This window comes from Pseudorca crassidens, chromosome 4 (genome assembly GCF_039906515.1).
Source record: "Pseudorca crassidens isolate mPseCra1 chromosome 4, mPseCra1.hap1, whole genome shotgun sequence".
In the NCBI taxonomy this organism is placed as follows: Eukaryota; Metazoa; Chordata; class Mammalia; order Artiodactyla; family Delphinidae; genus Pseudorca; species Pseudorca crassidens.
The window spans coordinates 29,757,314-29,775,617 of NC_090299.1; the positions used below are offsets into that span (position 1 = coordinate 29,757,314).

Below are 18,304 nucleotides of genomic sequence, written 5' to 3' on the forward strand. Positions count from 1 at the left end.
AAGCCCCAAACATCTATTTTTTCCCCCCGATAATAAGCAATTGTATTAGGTACCGTGTATTGAGGACTTACAGTGTGTCAGATGCTGCCAGGTACAGTATTTTGGTGATTTACAACAAGCCTGAGAAGGCAGTGTTACTTTCCCAGTTTTTTTGATGAGGATACTGAGGCAGATAAGATGTACAGTATTTTACTCAAGATCACAGAGCCAATATGATGACTTACAGCCAGGATTGAAATCCAGGTCTTTGTGACTCCAGTAGATATGATGGTGACTACACTGGTATCTTCCAATAAGACATGTGCAGAAGTATATGGAATAAAATTTGTGTAATCTTATATAATCATGCAACCACCACCAAAATGCTTGGTGTGTTGGTTAGCATTTTGTACTTTTAAAGTTTTAAACATTTTTAGACATTTATTATATAAAATTTTCATCTTTTGTTATTAAACTAGTAGAAAAAGGTATTCAGTACATAAAAGTAAATTGGAGAAAAAAAGCATGCATAATCCTGCCACCCAGTAATAACCACTGTAAAATTGGAGTGAGGGGTATGTATTCTTCCAAGATGTAATTATACCACATTCTGCTTTTTTTTTTTTTAAAGATTGTGGATTAGATCTCATTCCCTCTCTTCCTTTTTTTTTAAAGGGAGGTTGCAATTTTAATTAATTTATTTATTGTTTACTTATGGCTGTGTTGGGTCTTCGTTTCTGTGCGAGGGCTTTCTCTAGTTGTGGCAAGCAGGGGCCACTCTTCATCACGGTGCGCGGGCCACTCACTATGGCGGCCTCTCTTGTTGCGGAGCACAGGCTCCAGACGCGCAGGCTCAGTAGTTGTGGCTCACGGGCCTAGCTGCTCCACGGCATGTGGGATCTTCCCAGACCAGGGCTCGAACCCGTGTCCCCTGCATTGGCAGGCAGATTCTCAACCACTGCGCCATCAGGGAAGCCCCCACATTCTGCTTTTATCTTCCATAGTTATTAAAGTCATATACACTTTATGTAACTCTAAATTTATATAACTCTTTATGTGTAATAGTATTTTGAGTGGACATACCATAGCATATCCCTGACTCTTAGAGATCTAGTTACTTTTTCACTGTTGCACTGTAGAGATTATCTTTCCTTTACCATATTAAAGATTGTTTGCCTCAAACAGACTCCTTGAAGTAGAATTGCAGGATTAAAAGCTATGGATCTTTTAGAATTCTTGATAAATTGTTTTTTCAAGAGCTATATTACTTTACCTTCTGGCCAGCAAAACAGATGAGTTTCTGCATCCTCACCTGAATCAGGCATTATCACTTCCCTCATTGCCAGTTGATAGCATTAAATAGTATCTTAGAGCTTTCTTGGTTTATGTAATAATCCTGATCAAAATTAATATGATTTATCATCAAAATAGTATGATGTTGTTGGCATTAATTTGCTTTCAGATTAAGCCTGGTCTTTCAGAGTCGGTCTGGAAATGTATCGGTAAATAACAAGATTCTATTGATTGCAGGTGAGGGTACAGTCATCAGGTGGAAAGTGATGCTATCACAGTGCCGCTCTCACTTTGTCTGTTCTGTCTTTGCTTATTTTATGCAGACAATTACATAGAGAAAGCAATATGTGGGTCTCTGGGCAGCAAGAAGTAAAGAAATTCGATGATGCTTCCCCAGTATTTCTGAGCAGGTACTTGTTACAATATACTACTCCCGGAGCAGCCTGCCTCAGTAGAAACAGAACCATATTTCCAAAGAGAGGTTTAAAAAACGATAGTAGAATTGAAACTAACTTGTAGGATTCTTTCAGCTCTTGAGGTAAACAAAATTATAATAAAATATAATTTTTACCATTTAGATTTAGAATCAAGTGAGTTTGAAGCGTAGATTCATAGATGACTTCAGCATTGGTTATCTTCTTTAGTCTCCCACTAATATATATATATATATATATTTTTTTTTTTCCTTAAAGTATTTCCAATATGCAACATCTTTAAAATAGCCAATATATTATTCATCCATTCACATGTCAGGAGCCCACTTTAGGCCAGCATTGTAGTATAAGGCCTTGGGTGTAAAAAACTGAGTAAGACACAGTTCCTAGCTTTCAGGATTACAAACCTGTGAATTTATGTGTGAAATATGAAGAGTTAAGTGCTATAATAGGTAGGCAAAAGGTGTATAGAAAGCACAGAGGTGACGAAGGAAAGGTTAAATCCAGTTGACCTAGAAGCAGTCGGAATATCTTCACAGAGATCAACAAAATGACGAGGATGGGTTGGAAGGGCGTTCAAAGTGGTGAGAATGGCGTGTGTAAAGAAAGACAAGGTGGGCAAGGGGTGTGATGTCTTTTGAAAATCACAGTATGGCTGTAGCATAGGATGTTCCAGGAGACGTTATAAGACATGATTTCAGAGTAGTCAGAGGTAAGATCATTTGAATCATGTGAAAGCATTTAGACATAGTTTGGGAGACAATGGTCAAATCTGTTAAAATTCTCTAGAGCCTATAATCTACATTAATGACGTTCCTGTTCAAATAAACAAGGAGGTTGGAAAATATAAAGTACTTGCCTTTGTATGATTTAATGCCTACATTTTCTTAGATGTAGTCTTGTACACCTGTCCGCAATAATTTTTCAATACTAGATCCTACGAGCTGAAAGCACAGGAATACGGCAAGTCCTTTTGTACAGCTAGAAGGACACAGTAAATCAGTCTAAGTAGGAAGATACAAAGGCAGAAGATTGTGTACTATGTCAAAGATTGCAAAGAAATCACATGGAAGATTGTGTAATATGCCAAAGTATGCCCAGCCATTAAGTGACCCAGGGAATATGCCTGTCAGTATACAAAAAGAGTAGGCAAGCATCAGACTGGAAAAGGAGTCAGCTTCTAGCATGCAGTGGCTTTTTGAGATGTATTCTCCGGAGACTTTGACCACTGTCAAAGCAAGGGCACTGCTTTTTAGTTTATCTTCTTCAATTTATTTCTCTCTGTTAAAATCAATAGCCTTATGAATATGACTTAAAGGAATACTTTCTTGAAGAATCAATAGATTTCAACAGTAAGTGATTATTTATGTTTGTGAATGTCAGAAAGACTGATGGGGAGCTGGGAAAGGTGATGATACACTATTGCTGAAGGAACCAACTGGGAAGGTATAACATTCTGGATAAGAACCCAGTGTAGCGATTAAGGGCACAGGGCTGACACTTGGCTGCCTGGGTTTAACTCCCAGCACTATCACTGAAAATCTCTGGGTTCTGTACAGGTATTTAACCTTGTTCTTTAGTTTCTTGGTCTGGAAAATGGGCATGATCACGGGTTCTCTGAAATGTAAATGAGACATTGTATATAACAAGTCCTCAAAACACTAAGAACAGTGCCTGGAATGCAATAAGTTCTCAGTTAAACAAGTTATTATTACTTTGACCAAATTGAAAAGCATTCTATTTTAGTGTCCTGGAGCAGTGCACAAACGTGCACTCCAAGCCAGTGTTAACTTTGTGTCTATGTGGAGCAGTAAATTCATGTACTAGAGATCTACTGTGGATACTCAGTAAAACTTTTAAATGTTGTTGTAGCATGTAGGCATGTAGGCATCTAGAATTTCTCAGATTGGCTCAAAAATGCTTTAGACCGAAGGATACATCTTGAATAAACACTTGTCACATCTTTTTTTTTTTTTTTTTTACTTTTTTATGGGGAGTGGGACAGGCGGGACCTTTATGTGTAAACATAGCTAAGTAAAGAATATTCTTTATCCCAAATCTTGTTGCTTAGTAAGTTGGTCTTGACAAATAAGAAAAGAGAATAGTGAAAGCAAAGGCTGAGGTTTACAGAGTGATGGCTATCTATTAACACAGTGTGTGCATGCCACGGTGAATACTCTCAAGGACACAGTCCCTCTTAATGCCAAAGGGAATGCCCTTGGGAATATGGGAAGACACATTAACCTTCCGGCTTTCAAAGAAACCATGAGTCAGATACACACCCTTCTCCTTAAGCATTTTTACTTCCTTCTGAAACTGTCTGGTTGAAGGAAAGGGTGCTCTGGGCATTGCTATTTTAAGAATCTCTTTTCTCAGAACCCATGCTTGATAAATCCCTGCCGTACCTTAGACATGTCTCAGGATTCACCTGCCATGCAAGTGAAGAAGAAATCATTCTTGTCTCACAACCTAGTAGTAAAGAGAAACTTTAGAAATGAAACAAATTCACTTTCTGGAGAAATGGGATTTGTGCTCTTCGTTTCTGTGTTTGTTTGATAGACCTTGAGATTTTTCTATTAAACATTTTCCCCAAGAGGAATTTTTATCATATCATTTTTAGCTTCGATCCTGTAATTGAAGGGGGGAAAAGAAAAAAAAAAAAAAGCAAAGTGAAAGTCTCTGTGGGAAATGATGAACACAGATATAAAGATTAAAAGCTCCTAAACCAGTGTTGGCCACCCTGGCAGGTTCTATTCTGGTTCCCCATGTAGAAACTGATGACACACACATAGTAGAGAGCAGCTTCCTGTTCAACTCATTCAGCTTGGTACACAATCATCAGAGGATCAGTGTCTCCCAACATGGCAGAAATGCAGGATACCAAAGGCCTGAGGGTGACTAATAAAAATAATCAAATAATTTGTTCTAAGGTTTAGAAAACGGTGCAACTGATTTTGTTCATTACAATTGGCATCCTTTAGCATATGGTAGCACCTGCTTGTATAGTTCTGAGATTTACAAAGTAGAGTTTAAAAAGTTTGTGTCACAGAAACCTTTATTGTTGTCAAATTGTCATACTTTGATGATTTAGAAGAGACTGGCTAAGAACATGTAAGATCAGTATTAGAGGTGTAAGTCCCGGTAGTCTAATGTATTTTTACAACGTTTCCCCATCCAGGGCTAGGAAAGCGTTGGCAACCATGGGATTCTTATACTCAGGGGGTGAATGGAAATAACTGGAATTCCGCTTCAAAAGGGGGCTGTATTGGCAGTGACTATTCTTCATTCCAGGTTATTCGTTTCTGTTGCCTGGAGAGATATTATAAAATGCAATTCTGGGTGATCTTCTTGGCAAGGGTAGCATCACAACAGGTATACAGTTTGTAAGAATTGATCACTCCAGGCCTCACAGGGCAGCTGGACCATGATTCCATTGTAGACAGAAATGAACCTAATTCTAGAATAATGAAGGGAAATATTGCTCGAAATTGGTCGTTTTGTCTTATTTTCAATTTTAAATAGAACTGCTGATTTGAAACCAGGCGTTTATTTACTCTGTGCTTGGAATTGGTTTGAAGCAATTCAGCCTGAGCGTATGTGAAACAAAAGTGATGTCATTCTAAGCCATGAACATGTTTTTCGAAGCTGTATCACATTTCAACACACACTCTTTGAGTTTTCCGATTTCTCTTTTCTTCATCTCTTTCTTTATATTTCTCTTGTCCAGGGTTTCTCAACCTTGGCACTGTTGACATTTGGGGTGATTAATTCTTTGTTGCGAAGAGCTGTCCTGTGCAGCATCCAGGCCCTCTACATACTTGATGCCAGTAGCCAGTCCTCCTGCAGTTGTGCAAATGTCTCCAGACATTGCCTTATATCCTCTGGGGGGGAAAATCATCACCCCCTCTGAGGACCGCTGGGGTAGATGGAAAGAAAAGAGGTCTGCAGATTGAGCCCTGAGAGCCCTGCAAACTTTAAAGCCTGGGGAGATGAAGAGGGAGCCAGCAAAGGAGAATGAAAAAAGAGCAGATGGTGGAGTTGGAGAAGAAATAAGAGAATACAGTGTCCCAGAAACCAAGTGAAGAAACTGTCACAGAAAAGGGGGGGTTACCGTCTGTGTCAAATGCTGCTGTTCATTAGACCACTTGAGATGAAGCCTCCTTCTTTAGGGATTTAACATAAGAGTGATAAAGTAAAGAACAAATGGATTGCTGCAAATAGGAAAATGTACTTGATGGAGCCTGTAGCATATATTTTAAGATTGAAATACAGAGGATGGTCACAAGTCAAATAATCTTTGTTGTTGAAAATAGTATAAAATGGCGCTTTAGAACCTGTGACAGTCGGGATCAATTGAATACATGCTAATAATTTCTAACATATCATATATTTCAGTGGAAATCCTAAGCTTTGGTGCCTAGTCCATTGGAAGGTAGTATATGATAAGTCATATGTTACTAATACGAGTTCAGGTATTGACATTTGTGGATTTATATATTTATGAGTGGCTTCTGGACAATCCACAGCAGTGTGCCTCTCAGCCCCTTGAATTCTAAAATGCTTTCTTGAGTTGGAGAGAAGAGACTGCTTTCGGATCTAGCAAACCAAAATTAAAGGATGGAGGTTTGCCATCTGTAGGGGATTCCTATGTCACAATAGAAAAAGGGCTTTAGACCTTCCTATTATTCAGGGTGATCCATGTGGTGGGTTGAATAATAGTCTCTCTAAGATGTCCCTGTCTTAATCCCTGGAATTTGTATGTTACCTTACAGAGCAAAAGAGACTTTGCAGATATGAGTAGGGTAAGGACTTTGAGATGAGGAGATTATTCTGGAATATCTGGACAGGCCCAAAAAAAGGCAAGGAAACAGATTTCCCCCAGAGGCTCCAGAAGGAATGCAGCCCTGGGAACACCTTAATTTTAACCCCACAAGACTCATGTCAGACTTCTGACCTTCAGAACTATAAGATAATACATTCATGTTGTTTTAAGCCACGAAATTTGGGAATTTGTTTCTGCAACAGTGGAAAAGTAATACAATCCAATTCATAAGGCAAGTTTTCCTCATTACCAACCTTCTCAAAGTTAGTGCCTATAGGCCTTATTTATGTCACTGAATGAGAGTTCAGATTTTGAAGTAGCAGTGTGAATACCCTAATCAAAATCTTGCCGTATTATTATTTTCAAGAGTTTGCTTGGATAATTAGGTGATATCTATCTCATGGGTGAAAAAATGTCTGCCATTTTTACTACCTTGCTAATATGCCATTGCTTCTTCTTGTCATTGCTAGTTTTTACTCAGGTGTCATTTGTTATGTAAATTTGATTTGGTGACAAAAAAGTGTCCATGAGTTACACCATGAAATAATCTTCACCATTGCTGAGCTGCTTTCTCCCTAATCCAGAAATAGTGTTTGGGACATATTTTCTCATCGCTTCCCCAATACCCTTTCAAAATTTATATCCAGGAGAAAGTTAGTGCAATGGTATATCTAATCACCCAATAGTTAACATGAAAACAGGTAATTTTTTCCTTGATAGTATTTTCCAGCTTCTTTAAAGTTGTCTGAAGCAATGAATGTCAACTAAAACTCTTTATAAATAGAAGGAGGTAGTTAACAGAACAGAAATGGATCATCTTTCAGTTCAAACAGTTTGCCCTTGAGTATAGAGAAAGTGCTCTCAGATTTGGGTATGTTTATGCTTATTTATATAGTTATCTGTGCAGCTGTCATTTTGATTTAAATCTGGGAACATTTTATGTCTGAATTGGATTTAATCTTGTAAACCCGAAATCCTGTTTCCATTCCATTGTGAATAATCATATGCTTTTTATAGTGTTTCTTCACTTCTCGTTTTAGTCTCCAGCTCTCAGATAAATCTATTATCTACAGAACATTCGGGCTTCTGCAGGATAAAGACAAACAGAAAACAGATGTTTATATTTGACTCGGTTTTAGTTTTATATTTTTGACATTTTATATTAATTTTATATTTCTATGGTCAGCAGGCCGTTCGAGTGGATGACAAGATTTTTTTTTAAGCTTGCAGCCTTGACACAAGCCCATAATTATATGTTGTACAACTTCTGGCCCAAGAAAATTTCATATTCAGGGGAAAAAAATCACTAATACCTCATTTATGTTATATAGTAGATTTTAAGGCTGTAAGAGATAAAATTTAATCTGGTGACAGGGGTGTCACTCAACTGCTCTTATTTAATAGAAGCCATTTCAGAATTCTAGTATGCTTTCTGTATTATCTTTATTATTATATTTAAAAGTCATCAACAAGTGATCATTTCTTCATTGGAAATTCAGATGAAAGCTTTCTGTTTCTTAGAACAAAGGGTGTTTCTTTAAGGGCATTAGCACAATGAAACTGAATTGCTGATGAAAGTACTTTCTGGATTCTCTTTCTGCATGTTGCCTCTCCTGTTCAGAGCATACTGGTTTGTTTGTTTGTCTTTTTTATGGCCGCTAGAGTTAATGTTTTACCATGACTAGTATCAGTAGCTGATGTATTATATAAGACAGTTATGTGAAAATTGTAGCTTGAAGTGACAGTCATTCCCAAAGAATCAGGATGAGAATATTGAGAGCAATACTCTCAAACAAAACAGAAGCTAGAAATTATTTTGTCAATGCAGGGCTCATTTTAAGTTTGCTTTGCGGTGGGAGGAGATTTGTCTAATTAAGACCACTGATACATTTTTGGCTAAATTTTTATTCAGAGATTGTGGCAAGCTTTACTCTTTTTAAGGAGATTAGAAACCTCTGTCAAAGAATTCTTTCTTTCTTTGATTTACTATCCTCAGAAATCTTTGATTCTAACTTTGGCATTGATTCTTCCTGATCCGTTAGGTTAAACCATGTCTTCCAAAACAAAAATATTCTTGTACCTCTCTAGGATGCAATACTTCAGGATTAAAGCTGACCTTTAGGTGACAATTCAGGACACAGCTTGACTGACATAATGCCATGATTAGCCTAGCCATTTTCTAAACTTTTTTCGGAACAGGAGAATATTCATTCTTAAATAAAACTTTAAAGAAGGTCCCATCTGATAATTCCTGGGAAGAGCAGCAATTCATTAAAGAAGATCCTTCAGTTCATACATGTGCTTCAGTAACTCCTGCGGCTACAGATGCTGACAGTGTAAGTTGTAAGGAATATGCCAGAATGTTTTGACTTAGAGTAGTAGAGTCAAACTTCAGCCACATCTGCCCGCTGGAATAGAAGTCATTAATGCCAAATTTCTCTGTGAGCATATCTTTTTTTTATTCTGCCCTCTCCCATCTCTAAGACTTTCAATGCTCTCCACGGCTTAAACCAGCATTCTCCATCGCTCTCTTTGTGGAATCACTATCAGTCATTCTTCCCCCTTCTTCTTGCATCCAAGTCACATAATGTTATATGCATGAGCGAATCTATTCTTTTTTTATTTTTAAAGCAGGAGGAAAGAAAAAATTAAGCCACGAATTTCAGTATGTACTTTAATTATTAGTGGTAACAAATTACTGGCCACCTACCTTACAACCTATGGCAACCTTGAGCTAAGATGCAGTCCTAACTCTGCTGCAGTTTTCAGAACTCCACACCCTGTGACTTTCCCCTACACTTCCAACCTTGCCTTCCCCACTCCAAAGCATCTGCCTGATCTGATACACTCCTGGCTTAGCTCAGGCCTAACACCACTGCTTCTTCCCAGCCAAGATCACTTGCCGCTGTCCAGCCATCCAAAGCCTAAAGGGTCCACATCAAAGCACCAACACACATATTTTTCCTGTCTTTCTAAGCAGATTAGTAGAGGCAGAATTTTCTCCTTCATAGGGATTTTTTTCCCCATTCAATGGCATACTAAGCACACTGCAAATGAAAAACATCATTAAATTTTGGATGGATGGATGGATGGATGTCAGCATTCTTCATCAACAACTGAAAGTATCTAGGGAAACAAAGGTAATTAATTGGTATCTGGCCAATTTAAGTATTAGAGAGATGGCATTTTTTATGGAGCTGTGTGTGTGTATATGTGTGTGTTTTTTTACACATTTTGAAAGTATTTTCTCCCCAAAGATCTTATTTCCAGTTGTAAAAAGAAAGTCAACAAGAAAACAGAATTTATCAAGATATTTTTTAAGTGGCAAGGGGAAAAAAAGATATGTTGACAGGAAACATACAAGCAACATTCTACAACCGGTCTGTCCTAAGAGGAGTGTACTTTCCTAGAAAGGATATGTAGCCATGTCATTAAATCCATTGTATTAATGTGACTACTTTGATTGTGACCTACTTTGGCAATAGAAAGACTGAATTACAAAAGAATGGTTTTCTCACCTTAAACAAAGAGAATCTGTGATCTTTAAATTAGCATCTAGGGGAAAGCAGGATGAGAAGCAGAGGCGTTTGCAACTCAAAGAAGCTCAGAAATCACACATCATTTGCTGGGTCAAACATAACAGATTAGAATAACACCCTTTTCTTTAGTCATGGCTTGTCTTGCAATTATAAAGTCACCATTCATTTGTATTAATTATGGACATATTCCACTATTCACAAAACTATTCTTTGTCAGAATTTCTGGGCACAGAGTTAATTCCCAGTTATAATTTACTTATGAATAAAAACTGCTGAAAATTTTCCACTATTTTTAATATAGAAAAATGCCTCTATGAACTCTTGGTGGAATTCTCAAGAAAGTGACACAGTCCAGCCCTGGCTAGAGCTCCAGGAGCACAACTTCGGGATCCCTCGCCAGAAAACCTTCCTTTATATCCTTATCAAATTTTAACCACCATACACATCTACTGAGTATCTTGTTGGCAAAAAGCAGTGTATTTCCTTCAGTCTCTGGGTCTTGTTGACCTCAAACAAATAGATGACCAGATATTTCTCCAGCAAAGATGGGTTTATTGGGGATCAGCAGAGAATTGCAGTTTGGGGTCTACAACCATGGCAAGCCACGTGCAAGTCACCACAGAGGAAGGAAAGGAGAAAGGCTCTTATAGAGGGGAAAGGGAAGTGGGGAGGGCAGTAGTAAACAGAGTCCATGGCTTTTCATTGGCTGAGTTGTTGCCATGAGAGAAGAGGAGTCTTCTTCCTGTTGGGCTCTGCTGTGGTCGGGGGCAGGAGAGCGTCCCCTTCTGGTCTCCTGACGCTATTTAATTGAGGTTTCTGTTCATTGGTTTTTACAGTCTGCAGTTCATATGTGTCCTATAACTACTTTCAGAACCTTGAATTATTTTCTGACTTGAATCAGCAACGGAACTAAAGGAGAAACCTTAAAAGAGATGTGGCCTTACTGAGTAACATACTTTCTCAGCTTCACTCTTCACACATAGAAAGGTGGAAACTTTCTATGTACCAGGTAGATCAGCCAAAATAGATGCTTTTAGGTCTCCTTTTCTTTTCTTTCCTTTTCTCCCTCACAGCTTAATTTTCCCTTTCACAACTCCTTGTGTCTCACACATACACAGTAGCTGTAAAAACAAGGTCACTGACATAAAGGAGCTCAGGTCATCCCCCCAAGGTGCTCATTAGCAATTATCCTATGTGAAATGCTACCCACATGAAAGTTTTGCCATTCTCAGATAAACTTGTCTGAGTTCCAAAGGAGTGCAGGTCACCTGGCAGAGATCTTGATGTGAGCATTAAGGGACTCTAGTTACTAGGTACTGGTTTCAGTGGAATCCCAGGAGTTGGGGGAAAAAAAAAACATTTGAATATATACATACCCTTTAAGAAGTGTTGTGAGGCAGAACAATAAATACAAATCATAAGCAGCTACTCAGAATAGGTCAGAATAGAAAAAGCATCTAGGAATGTTTTGGAACAAAGTACCATGATAAAGAAATCCAGCTCTTTAAGGATAAAGGATAAACCATTGTTTTGATTAATTGTGGACTAATTATTATTCACATTCACTAATTATTTCATTATTCTCATTGATGACAGAAGTAAAAGGGAAAAAAGGGTAAATACAAGCATGACAAGCTCAAAGCATATCAGTATTTCATTTGCGTGATCCTTATTTGGTTGGTTACTTCGTAATTACAGCTACAGAATCACCTCCTGAAAAGTATTAAGTACCTACAGTTAAAGGTTGTGCTATATGATTGTGCATTTAAGACTTCCTAAACAAGAGCCCATACCATCTAGAAATTGCTAATTATCTGATAATAGAACAATGTAGTGTTACCATTATACCCAGCTATGGAGGCCTGTCACAATATGAAGTATGACTGGATTACTGTTGAAGCTTTAGGGAAGTCATCTATCCACATTAAATAGTAAGTGGGCCAGCGGCAAGTCATTATTCATTTGACTATAACTGAACCTTTACCAAAGAGATACCAGAATGGAAAGATAGTTTAAATCGCCCATTTGCCTAAAGAAAAATTTTCTTCTAAGTAAAATGGAAAAAGCATAACATTCATCTATAAATGATAAATTTTGGTTACTCCATTGAAGAGGTAAGAGTTAATGCTTCCTTAGATGACTCCTTCTTTTAGAAGAAGCCTAAGCTTAGTTCTAAATTAACCCAAAGCATTATTTACCTTTTTTTATTTTTTGTGCATTTACTTACTTTTAATACAATTTTAAAAGGTTACACTCCATTTAACAGTTATTACAAAACACTGGCTATATTCCCCGTGTTGTAGAATACAACCTTGTAGCCTATCTTATACCTAATAGTTTGTTCCTTCTGCTCTCTCACATCTTCATTGCCCCTCCCCTTCCTCTCCCCACTGGTAACCACTAGTTTGTTCTCTATATCTGTGATTCTGCTTCTTTTCTGTTATATTCATTACTTTGTTGTATTTTTTAGATTCCATATATAAGTGATACCATACAGTATTAGTCTTTCTTATATGACTCCTTTCACTTAGCATACTGCCTTCCAAGTCCATCTACTGTTGCCAAAGCATTATTTAAATTTCACCATAGTGGAAGATTTATATAAGATACGATAAGTCACTTATTTTTATTATAGCACTTATAATTAAACAAGTATCAGTTCCTATTATTGACTGCCTGTGACCCAGATGTAACCTAGACAATTGATTTATGTTTACCTACCTGCTTGATCACGGCCATTACAATTTTTGGTAGTTTTGACCAATATGCAATATGTGGCCACGTGACCCTGAGCAACCAATGTCATCAGCACCCGCCCCGCATTTCCTCTTCTGTAGAACAAGGAAATTTGTCCCTCGCAATTCTCAAATTCTGCATGTTTATGTTGATTGACTTGTTTGTCCTAGCTGTGTGGAATTGAAGATTCTTAGAGATCTTTAGAAAACATGCAAACAAGAATGGTCCTCGCCAGGAAGCTAGTAGTCCATTAGGGCTAATTCTCATTCTAGAACTGAAGAAATTTGAGGAAGAAATACAGAGAGAAGATTTTTATTCTTTTGCTGGTTCTTCAAGGCACATTATTTTTCCCTTAGGCTAGAATGATGGGATCATATGGACAGTCACTTAACTTAGTTCATAACTGTAAGTAATGTAATTAATCTAACTATAACCAAACTTGGAATTAGATTGACTAATTTTAAGAAAGAACGATAAATAATTGTAAGGAAGAGTTTTCAGTGGTATATATAGTGAATTTGTTATGCAGGAGGTGAGGAGGGTTGTGATCAAAGTGTTCCACGCCCAGAAAATATGACAGTTGAACCAAACCTGTAGAGATTTCTCTTCATCTTTTCACAGTTAAACATTGTGCCGCAAAGTTGCACAATAACCTTGCAAGTCAGAAGGAGGGTTTAAGGAATTCTTATAACTTAGCAGACACACCCTTCTTTCCTCCAAAAGTTTACCACAGGCGAGCAGGGAGATCTGAGGCTGCTTAACCTCTAAGCCAGGTTCCTAAGCTATAACATGGAGATAATGTTTTACCTACATTAAGGATGATTAGGAGGATTAAATAACAAAGGTTTTTAGCACTATCTCTACCCACAGGAATCACTCCCTAAATCATAATACCATGATTATTGTCACTTATCATTACCTTTATAATTTAGAAAAGAATATATACTTTTCCATATTACTATTATCTACATTAACTTATTAAATTTTGTTTTTCTTGAGTGAGTCCTTGCTTATATGCATGTAAATGCAGTGATTCTGACATTTAAAGTAATGCCATACACTTGCAAACTTCAAAGAAGTAAAGCAATAAATATAGTTATGGCCAAAAATACTCTCTTCTTGAAATGTTCAATAGTTACAGTTTCCATAAAATCGTCTCATTTCCACTTCTCTTTGAAATATAGAAATAGTCTCTTTCTTTCTGGAGGAAGAAAATGGATGGTATGTTTCTTTCTGAATATTTTATTCTTTAGTTATTAAGACATTACTGGGAAAGCACAACTGTTCATTTACTCAGTTAGTGTTCACTAAGCCCCCATGTGCCTAGGTGCATAGATATTTTCCCCATTAGAAAATTTGATATGACAAGATCGTGATCATTCAACAGGTGTTTATTAAGCACTTACTGTGTGCCAGGTCTTGTGTTTCCAAGAGTTTGCGACACTCAGTGGAAGTGATTTATTTGACACTATTTACCAGTTGATTTCGGGAATCACTGCTTTATTTGGTGGGGTTCACCAGGTAGGTCACTTGCACTCACTGGAGGAGGAGTGATGCTTCTGTAAATAATAAGATCGCTCATGAGTCAGCAATACACGGTAGTGGTTAGGGGAAAAAATATGAAGCCTTTTACAAGTAATGCTCTTCAGTTAATGCATTTTGCTTTTTGTATTATATCTTGTATCTTATTTTTCAGCCCTTTCCATTTTAACCTGAGTGAGGAATACCCATTTTAAAAGAAACATTGCTTTATCATATCAGAAGATATACTCAGATGTTTCAGTTATTTACACAGCCTCTGTTACTTTCTGTTGAATCAAAGTCTACAAAAGCTTTGTGTTGTTTGTTCTTTATGGCATTATCAATACTATTGTTCACTTCTCCTTGGTACAATAATAAACCAGCAGGACATGCAGATTTTATTTAGTTAGACCTTCCTGACTGAAACTCCCACCTAAATCTGACTAACAAAAAGAGAAAAGGACTCATGGGCCCCTGTGTTCCATTATCTTTTTTGTTAGTCTTGTGTTGTCTCTCCATTCTTAATATTGCTTGAGTTCTGTGTGTTTCCCAGAGTATTTTAACGCAAATCCAAGACATATAATTTCACCCATAAATATTAACTGATAAGAGCTTTTAAGACTATGACTGATAACTTTCTGATTTTATTAAAGATTTTTTTTAAACAATTGGTTTGTTCAAATATGGATCCAAAGAAGTTCTGCCTGTTACCTTTGATTGTCATGTCTCTCAAGTCACTTTTAATCTAGAACAGTCCCAGATTTTGATTTCTTACCACTGACATTTTGAAGAAATCAGCTGTCCTACAGAATGTCCAAAGTTTGGCTTTATCCCCTATCTTTCCTATAAGCAGGTAGTAAAATCAGATATTTGATGAGATTCAAGCTCAAGGTTTTAGGCCACTGTACTGTAGGTGGTTCTGTGTTCTTCCTATTGCATTGTATGATGTCTGACAGGCCTATTATTGATGATAATACTGAAATTTAATACCTGCCTCCCTTGGTGGAGAAGATGTCAGGAATCCATCTTGGGGGGGCTTTAAGTCATGTAGCTTAATTGTAGTGTTTCAAATCATCAAGTATTTCTCCAAAATCATTTTTTAGTATCATTAGCCTTTTAGGAAGATGACATTTTAAAAGACCTTCTTGTCCTAGGACACAACTCTGTCACCTAATATTTTATTTGCAATAAAAATAATTCCTTTTTTAAAATTCATCTATCTAAATGGTCCAACAAACTCTGAAAAATAATTCTCTCAGTGAAAAGGTTTCTTTTTTACCTCAGTGCTATGTTGTTGAAATGTTTATAGTTATAGAGCCCAAAAAGAAAATCTATCCTGATATGGGTTGGTTAATCCAGATGACCTAATTTGTCAGGAGAGGATTCAACAGCCGCCATGTTGCCAAATGGATAAACATTCTCTCTTCAGTGAAGGGGGCACATTCCCAAGAATGTTTTTGGTGCTTAGCAAGAGGAGAGTGGTATAAAAGTTGATGAACAATGAATAAATATAGAATTCTAATGGATAAAAATAATTGCTTAAAGATCTTTATTTCATAAGATTTTGGTTTTCTGTTTGTTCATAGGAAGAAATCTTTCCTGTTTTCTGCTCTGTATGCTGCCTTTATCTTCGGTGGTCGGCACCTAATGAACAAACGGGCGAAGTTTGAACTGAGGAAGCCATTAGTGCTCTGGTCTCTGACCCTTGCAGTCTTCAGGTAGGTTTCTTTGTTTGTTTTTTTTCATTTTCCAAATAAAATCCATCCATTTCATCAGACTCTGCTGAAAGAAGCAACAATCGAACATTTTATCATACATCTCATATTTTTGATTATTAAGGGTGTAAAATAAACCCATGTCCAGAGGGAAAGCCTTCATTGCAACCAAACTTACCACATTGTACTCAGGCTCTAATTTTGAGAGCTCTCAGGCCATCTCCTTTCTTGTCCAAACTGTTCATGCAGTAATTCAGTTTATGTCCTAGGACTAGAAGCAGAGCATCAACTCCATTATTTTTGTCATATAAGTATAGATGAAGGGCTAAATGGAAAGCCACAGCAGTAAACTGTGGAAGTGTATGGTAGAGTAGGGTTCCAATGTGGTGGGCATGCTGCTACTGACTAGTACTTAATCAAAAATGGCTTTCAGGCATGTGACCAGACACCGGACACCTGTCTGTGTTAGTATCACTAGACCAGAGAATGTTTTTGTTCCGCATCCCCCAAAGTATCCTCCACCCTCACTGCCTGAACTGCCTCGCAGGCACAGGCTTATGCAGCCAAGTCTTACTTTGCACTGGCTAAAACTCATCATAGAGGCTGTCAGAACCAGGCCTGGTCTCTCCAGGGACATCTGCCAGCCAACATCCAGACCCACACCTGGAAGCCTGAAGGAACATTCGTAGTTTTGTAATATTTGGCAATCATAAGACGAATTAGCACACAGCTGGTGTCCAAACAGGTGCCAGAATTTACCTTCAGTGCTAACAAAGGCACCTGTTCTATTTGTGTTTTGCTTGTCAAAACCAGCAAGTTGATAACTAGGCTTGGGGTGTAGGGGGGCAGGTATGGATAGATATGCTACAGAATAAAAACCTATTCATTTTAATATTTAGGAGCATTTCTACTTTTTTCATATTACATATTAACTGTTCTACTGCTAAGGAGAAATAGATGGTATCATCAAAAGCCTCTCATTAGTCACTTGAGGCTTATTAAAGATGATCGGGCAGGAGGAGGATTTTTGCAAACTGATGATCTGTACGTCTCCATTAGGTTGGCTCCCTGCAACTGAAATACTCCTTTGCTTGCTACCACCGCATGCACTCTTTATTTCGGTGCGTTTTGTAGGGTGCAACATTTGAGGTACTTGTGATTTGACTCTGTCACTAAAGACTCCTTCCATTTCAATATGTATCAGGTTGGAATTCTCTAATACAAAGCAGCATTTTCATTTTTATTTACATTGAAGGTTCACAGTATGCCTCACCTGAAGTATTTTGATATTTGAGGAAAAAATTGTTAATGATGCCTTTCAACATTTTACAGATCTTTCAACATCCCTTGAGTCTTTATCTTTTGTTTTTGTTTTTTGCGGTACGCGGGCCTCTCACTGCTGTGGCCTCTCCCGTTGCGGAGCACAGGCTCCGGACGCGCAGGCTCAGCGGCCATGGCTCACCGGCCCAGCCGCTCCGCGGCATGTGGGATCTTCCCGGACCGGGGCACGAACCCGTGTCCGCTGCATCGGCAGGCGGACTCTCAACCACTGCACCACCAGGGAAGCCCTGTTTTTGTTTTTTGTTTAACCTTAACATATATAAGCAGAGAAGGGAGTTCAAGGACCCCCATGCACCTGTTACCCTGCTTAAACAGTTATCAACAGTGTTAATCTTATTTCATCTATATCCCTACCAACCTCTCCCTTGTCCCCAAATTATTTGGAAGTAATACAGACTCAAATATTTCTGAATGAAATGATACCATTTCTAAAAGTAGTCATTAAAAAATCGATCACAGTATCATTACCTCGTCTAAATTAGTAATAATTCTTTATTATTGAGTGTTCCAGTTTCTCCAGTTGTCTCATGAATGGTTCTTTTTTATTACAATTTATTTTTAAGAATCCTGACCTAACTGACATACACACTACTATATATAAAATAGATAACTAATAAGGACCTAAAAAATACAAACAATCCTGGTCCAGATGGGTTCACACATTTCCATTGGTTGATTTCCTTAAACTAAGAGGTTTCTTCCTTCCTCTCCAAGCCCCTCCTCCCACTCATAAGCCATCCTTTGGAGAATCCAAATCATTTTCCTTTTAGAGTTTCCCCCAGGCTGGATGTTACTGATCATATTCTTCTGTCCCCTGTATTCTTCGTTAGTTGTTAGTTAGATCTAGAAATTTTATTATATTTAGGTTTAATGTTTGACAGAACTTTTTACAAGAAGTTAGTGTAGCAAAGGCAGGATAAATGC

At 37.7% G+C, this 18,304-nt stretch overlaps 1 protein-coding gene across 4 annotated transcripts in view; it reads left to right on the plus strand.

Annotated features, from left to right (window-relative positions):
• ELOVL6 (ELOVL fatty acid elongase 6) overlaps positions 1-18,304 on the plus strand; it is a 137,033-nt gene that overhangs the window by 63,333 nt on the left and 55,396 nt on the right. For all 4 annotated transcript variants that reach the window (XM_067735318.1, XM_067735317.1, XM_067735319.1 and 1 more), the window contains one exon: positions 15,911-16,042. In XM_067735318.1, coding sequence (XP_067591419.1) covers positions 15,911-16,042 — 132 coding nt within the window. The remainder of the gene's footprint in view (positions 1-15,910; positions 16,043-18,304) is intronic.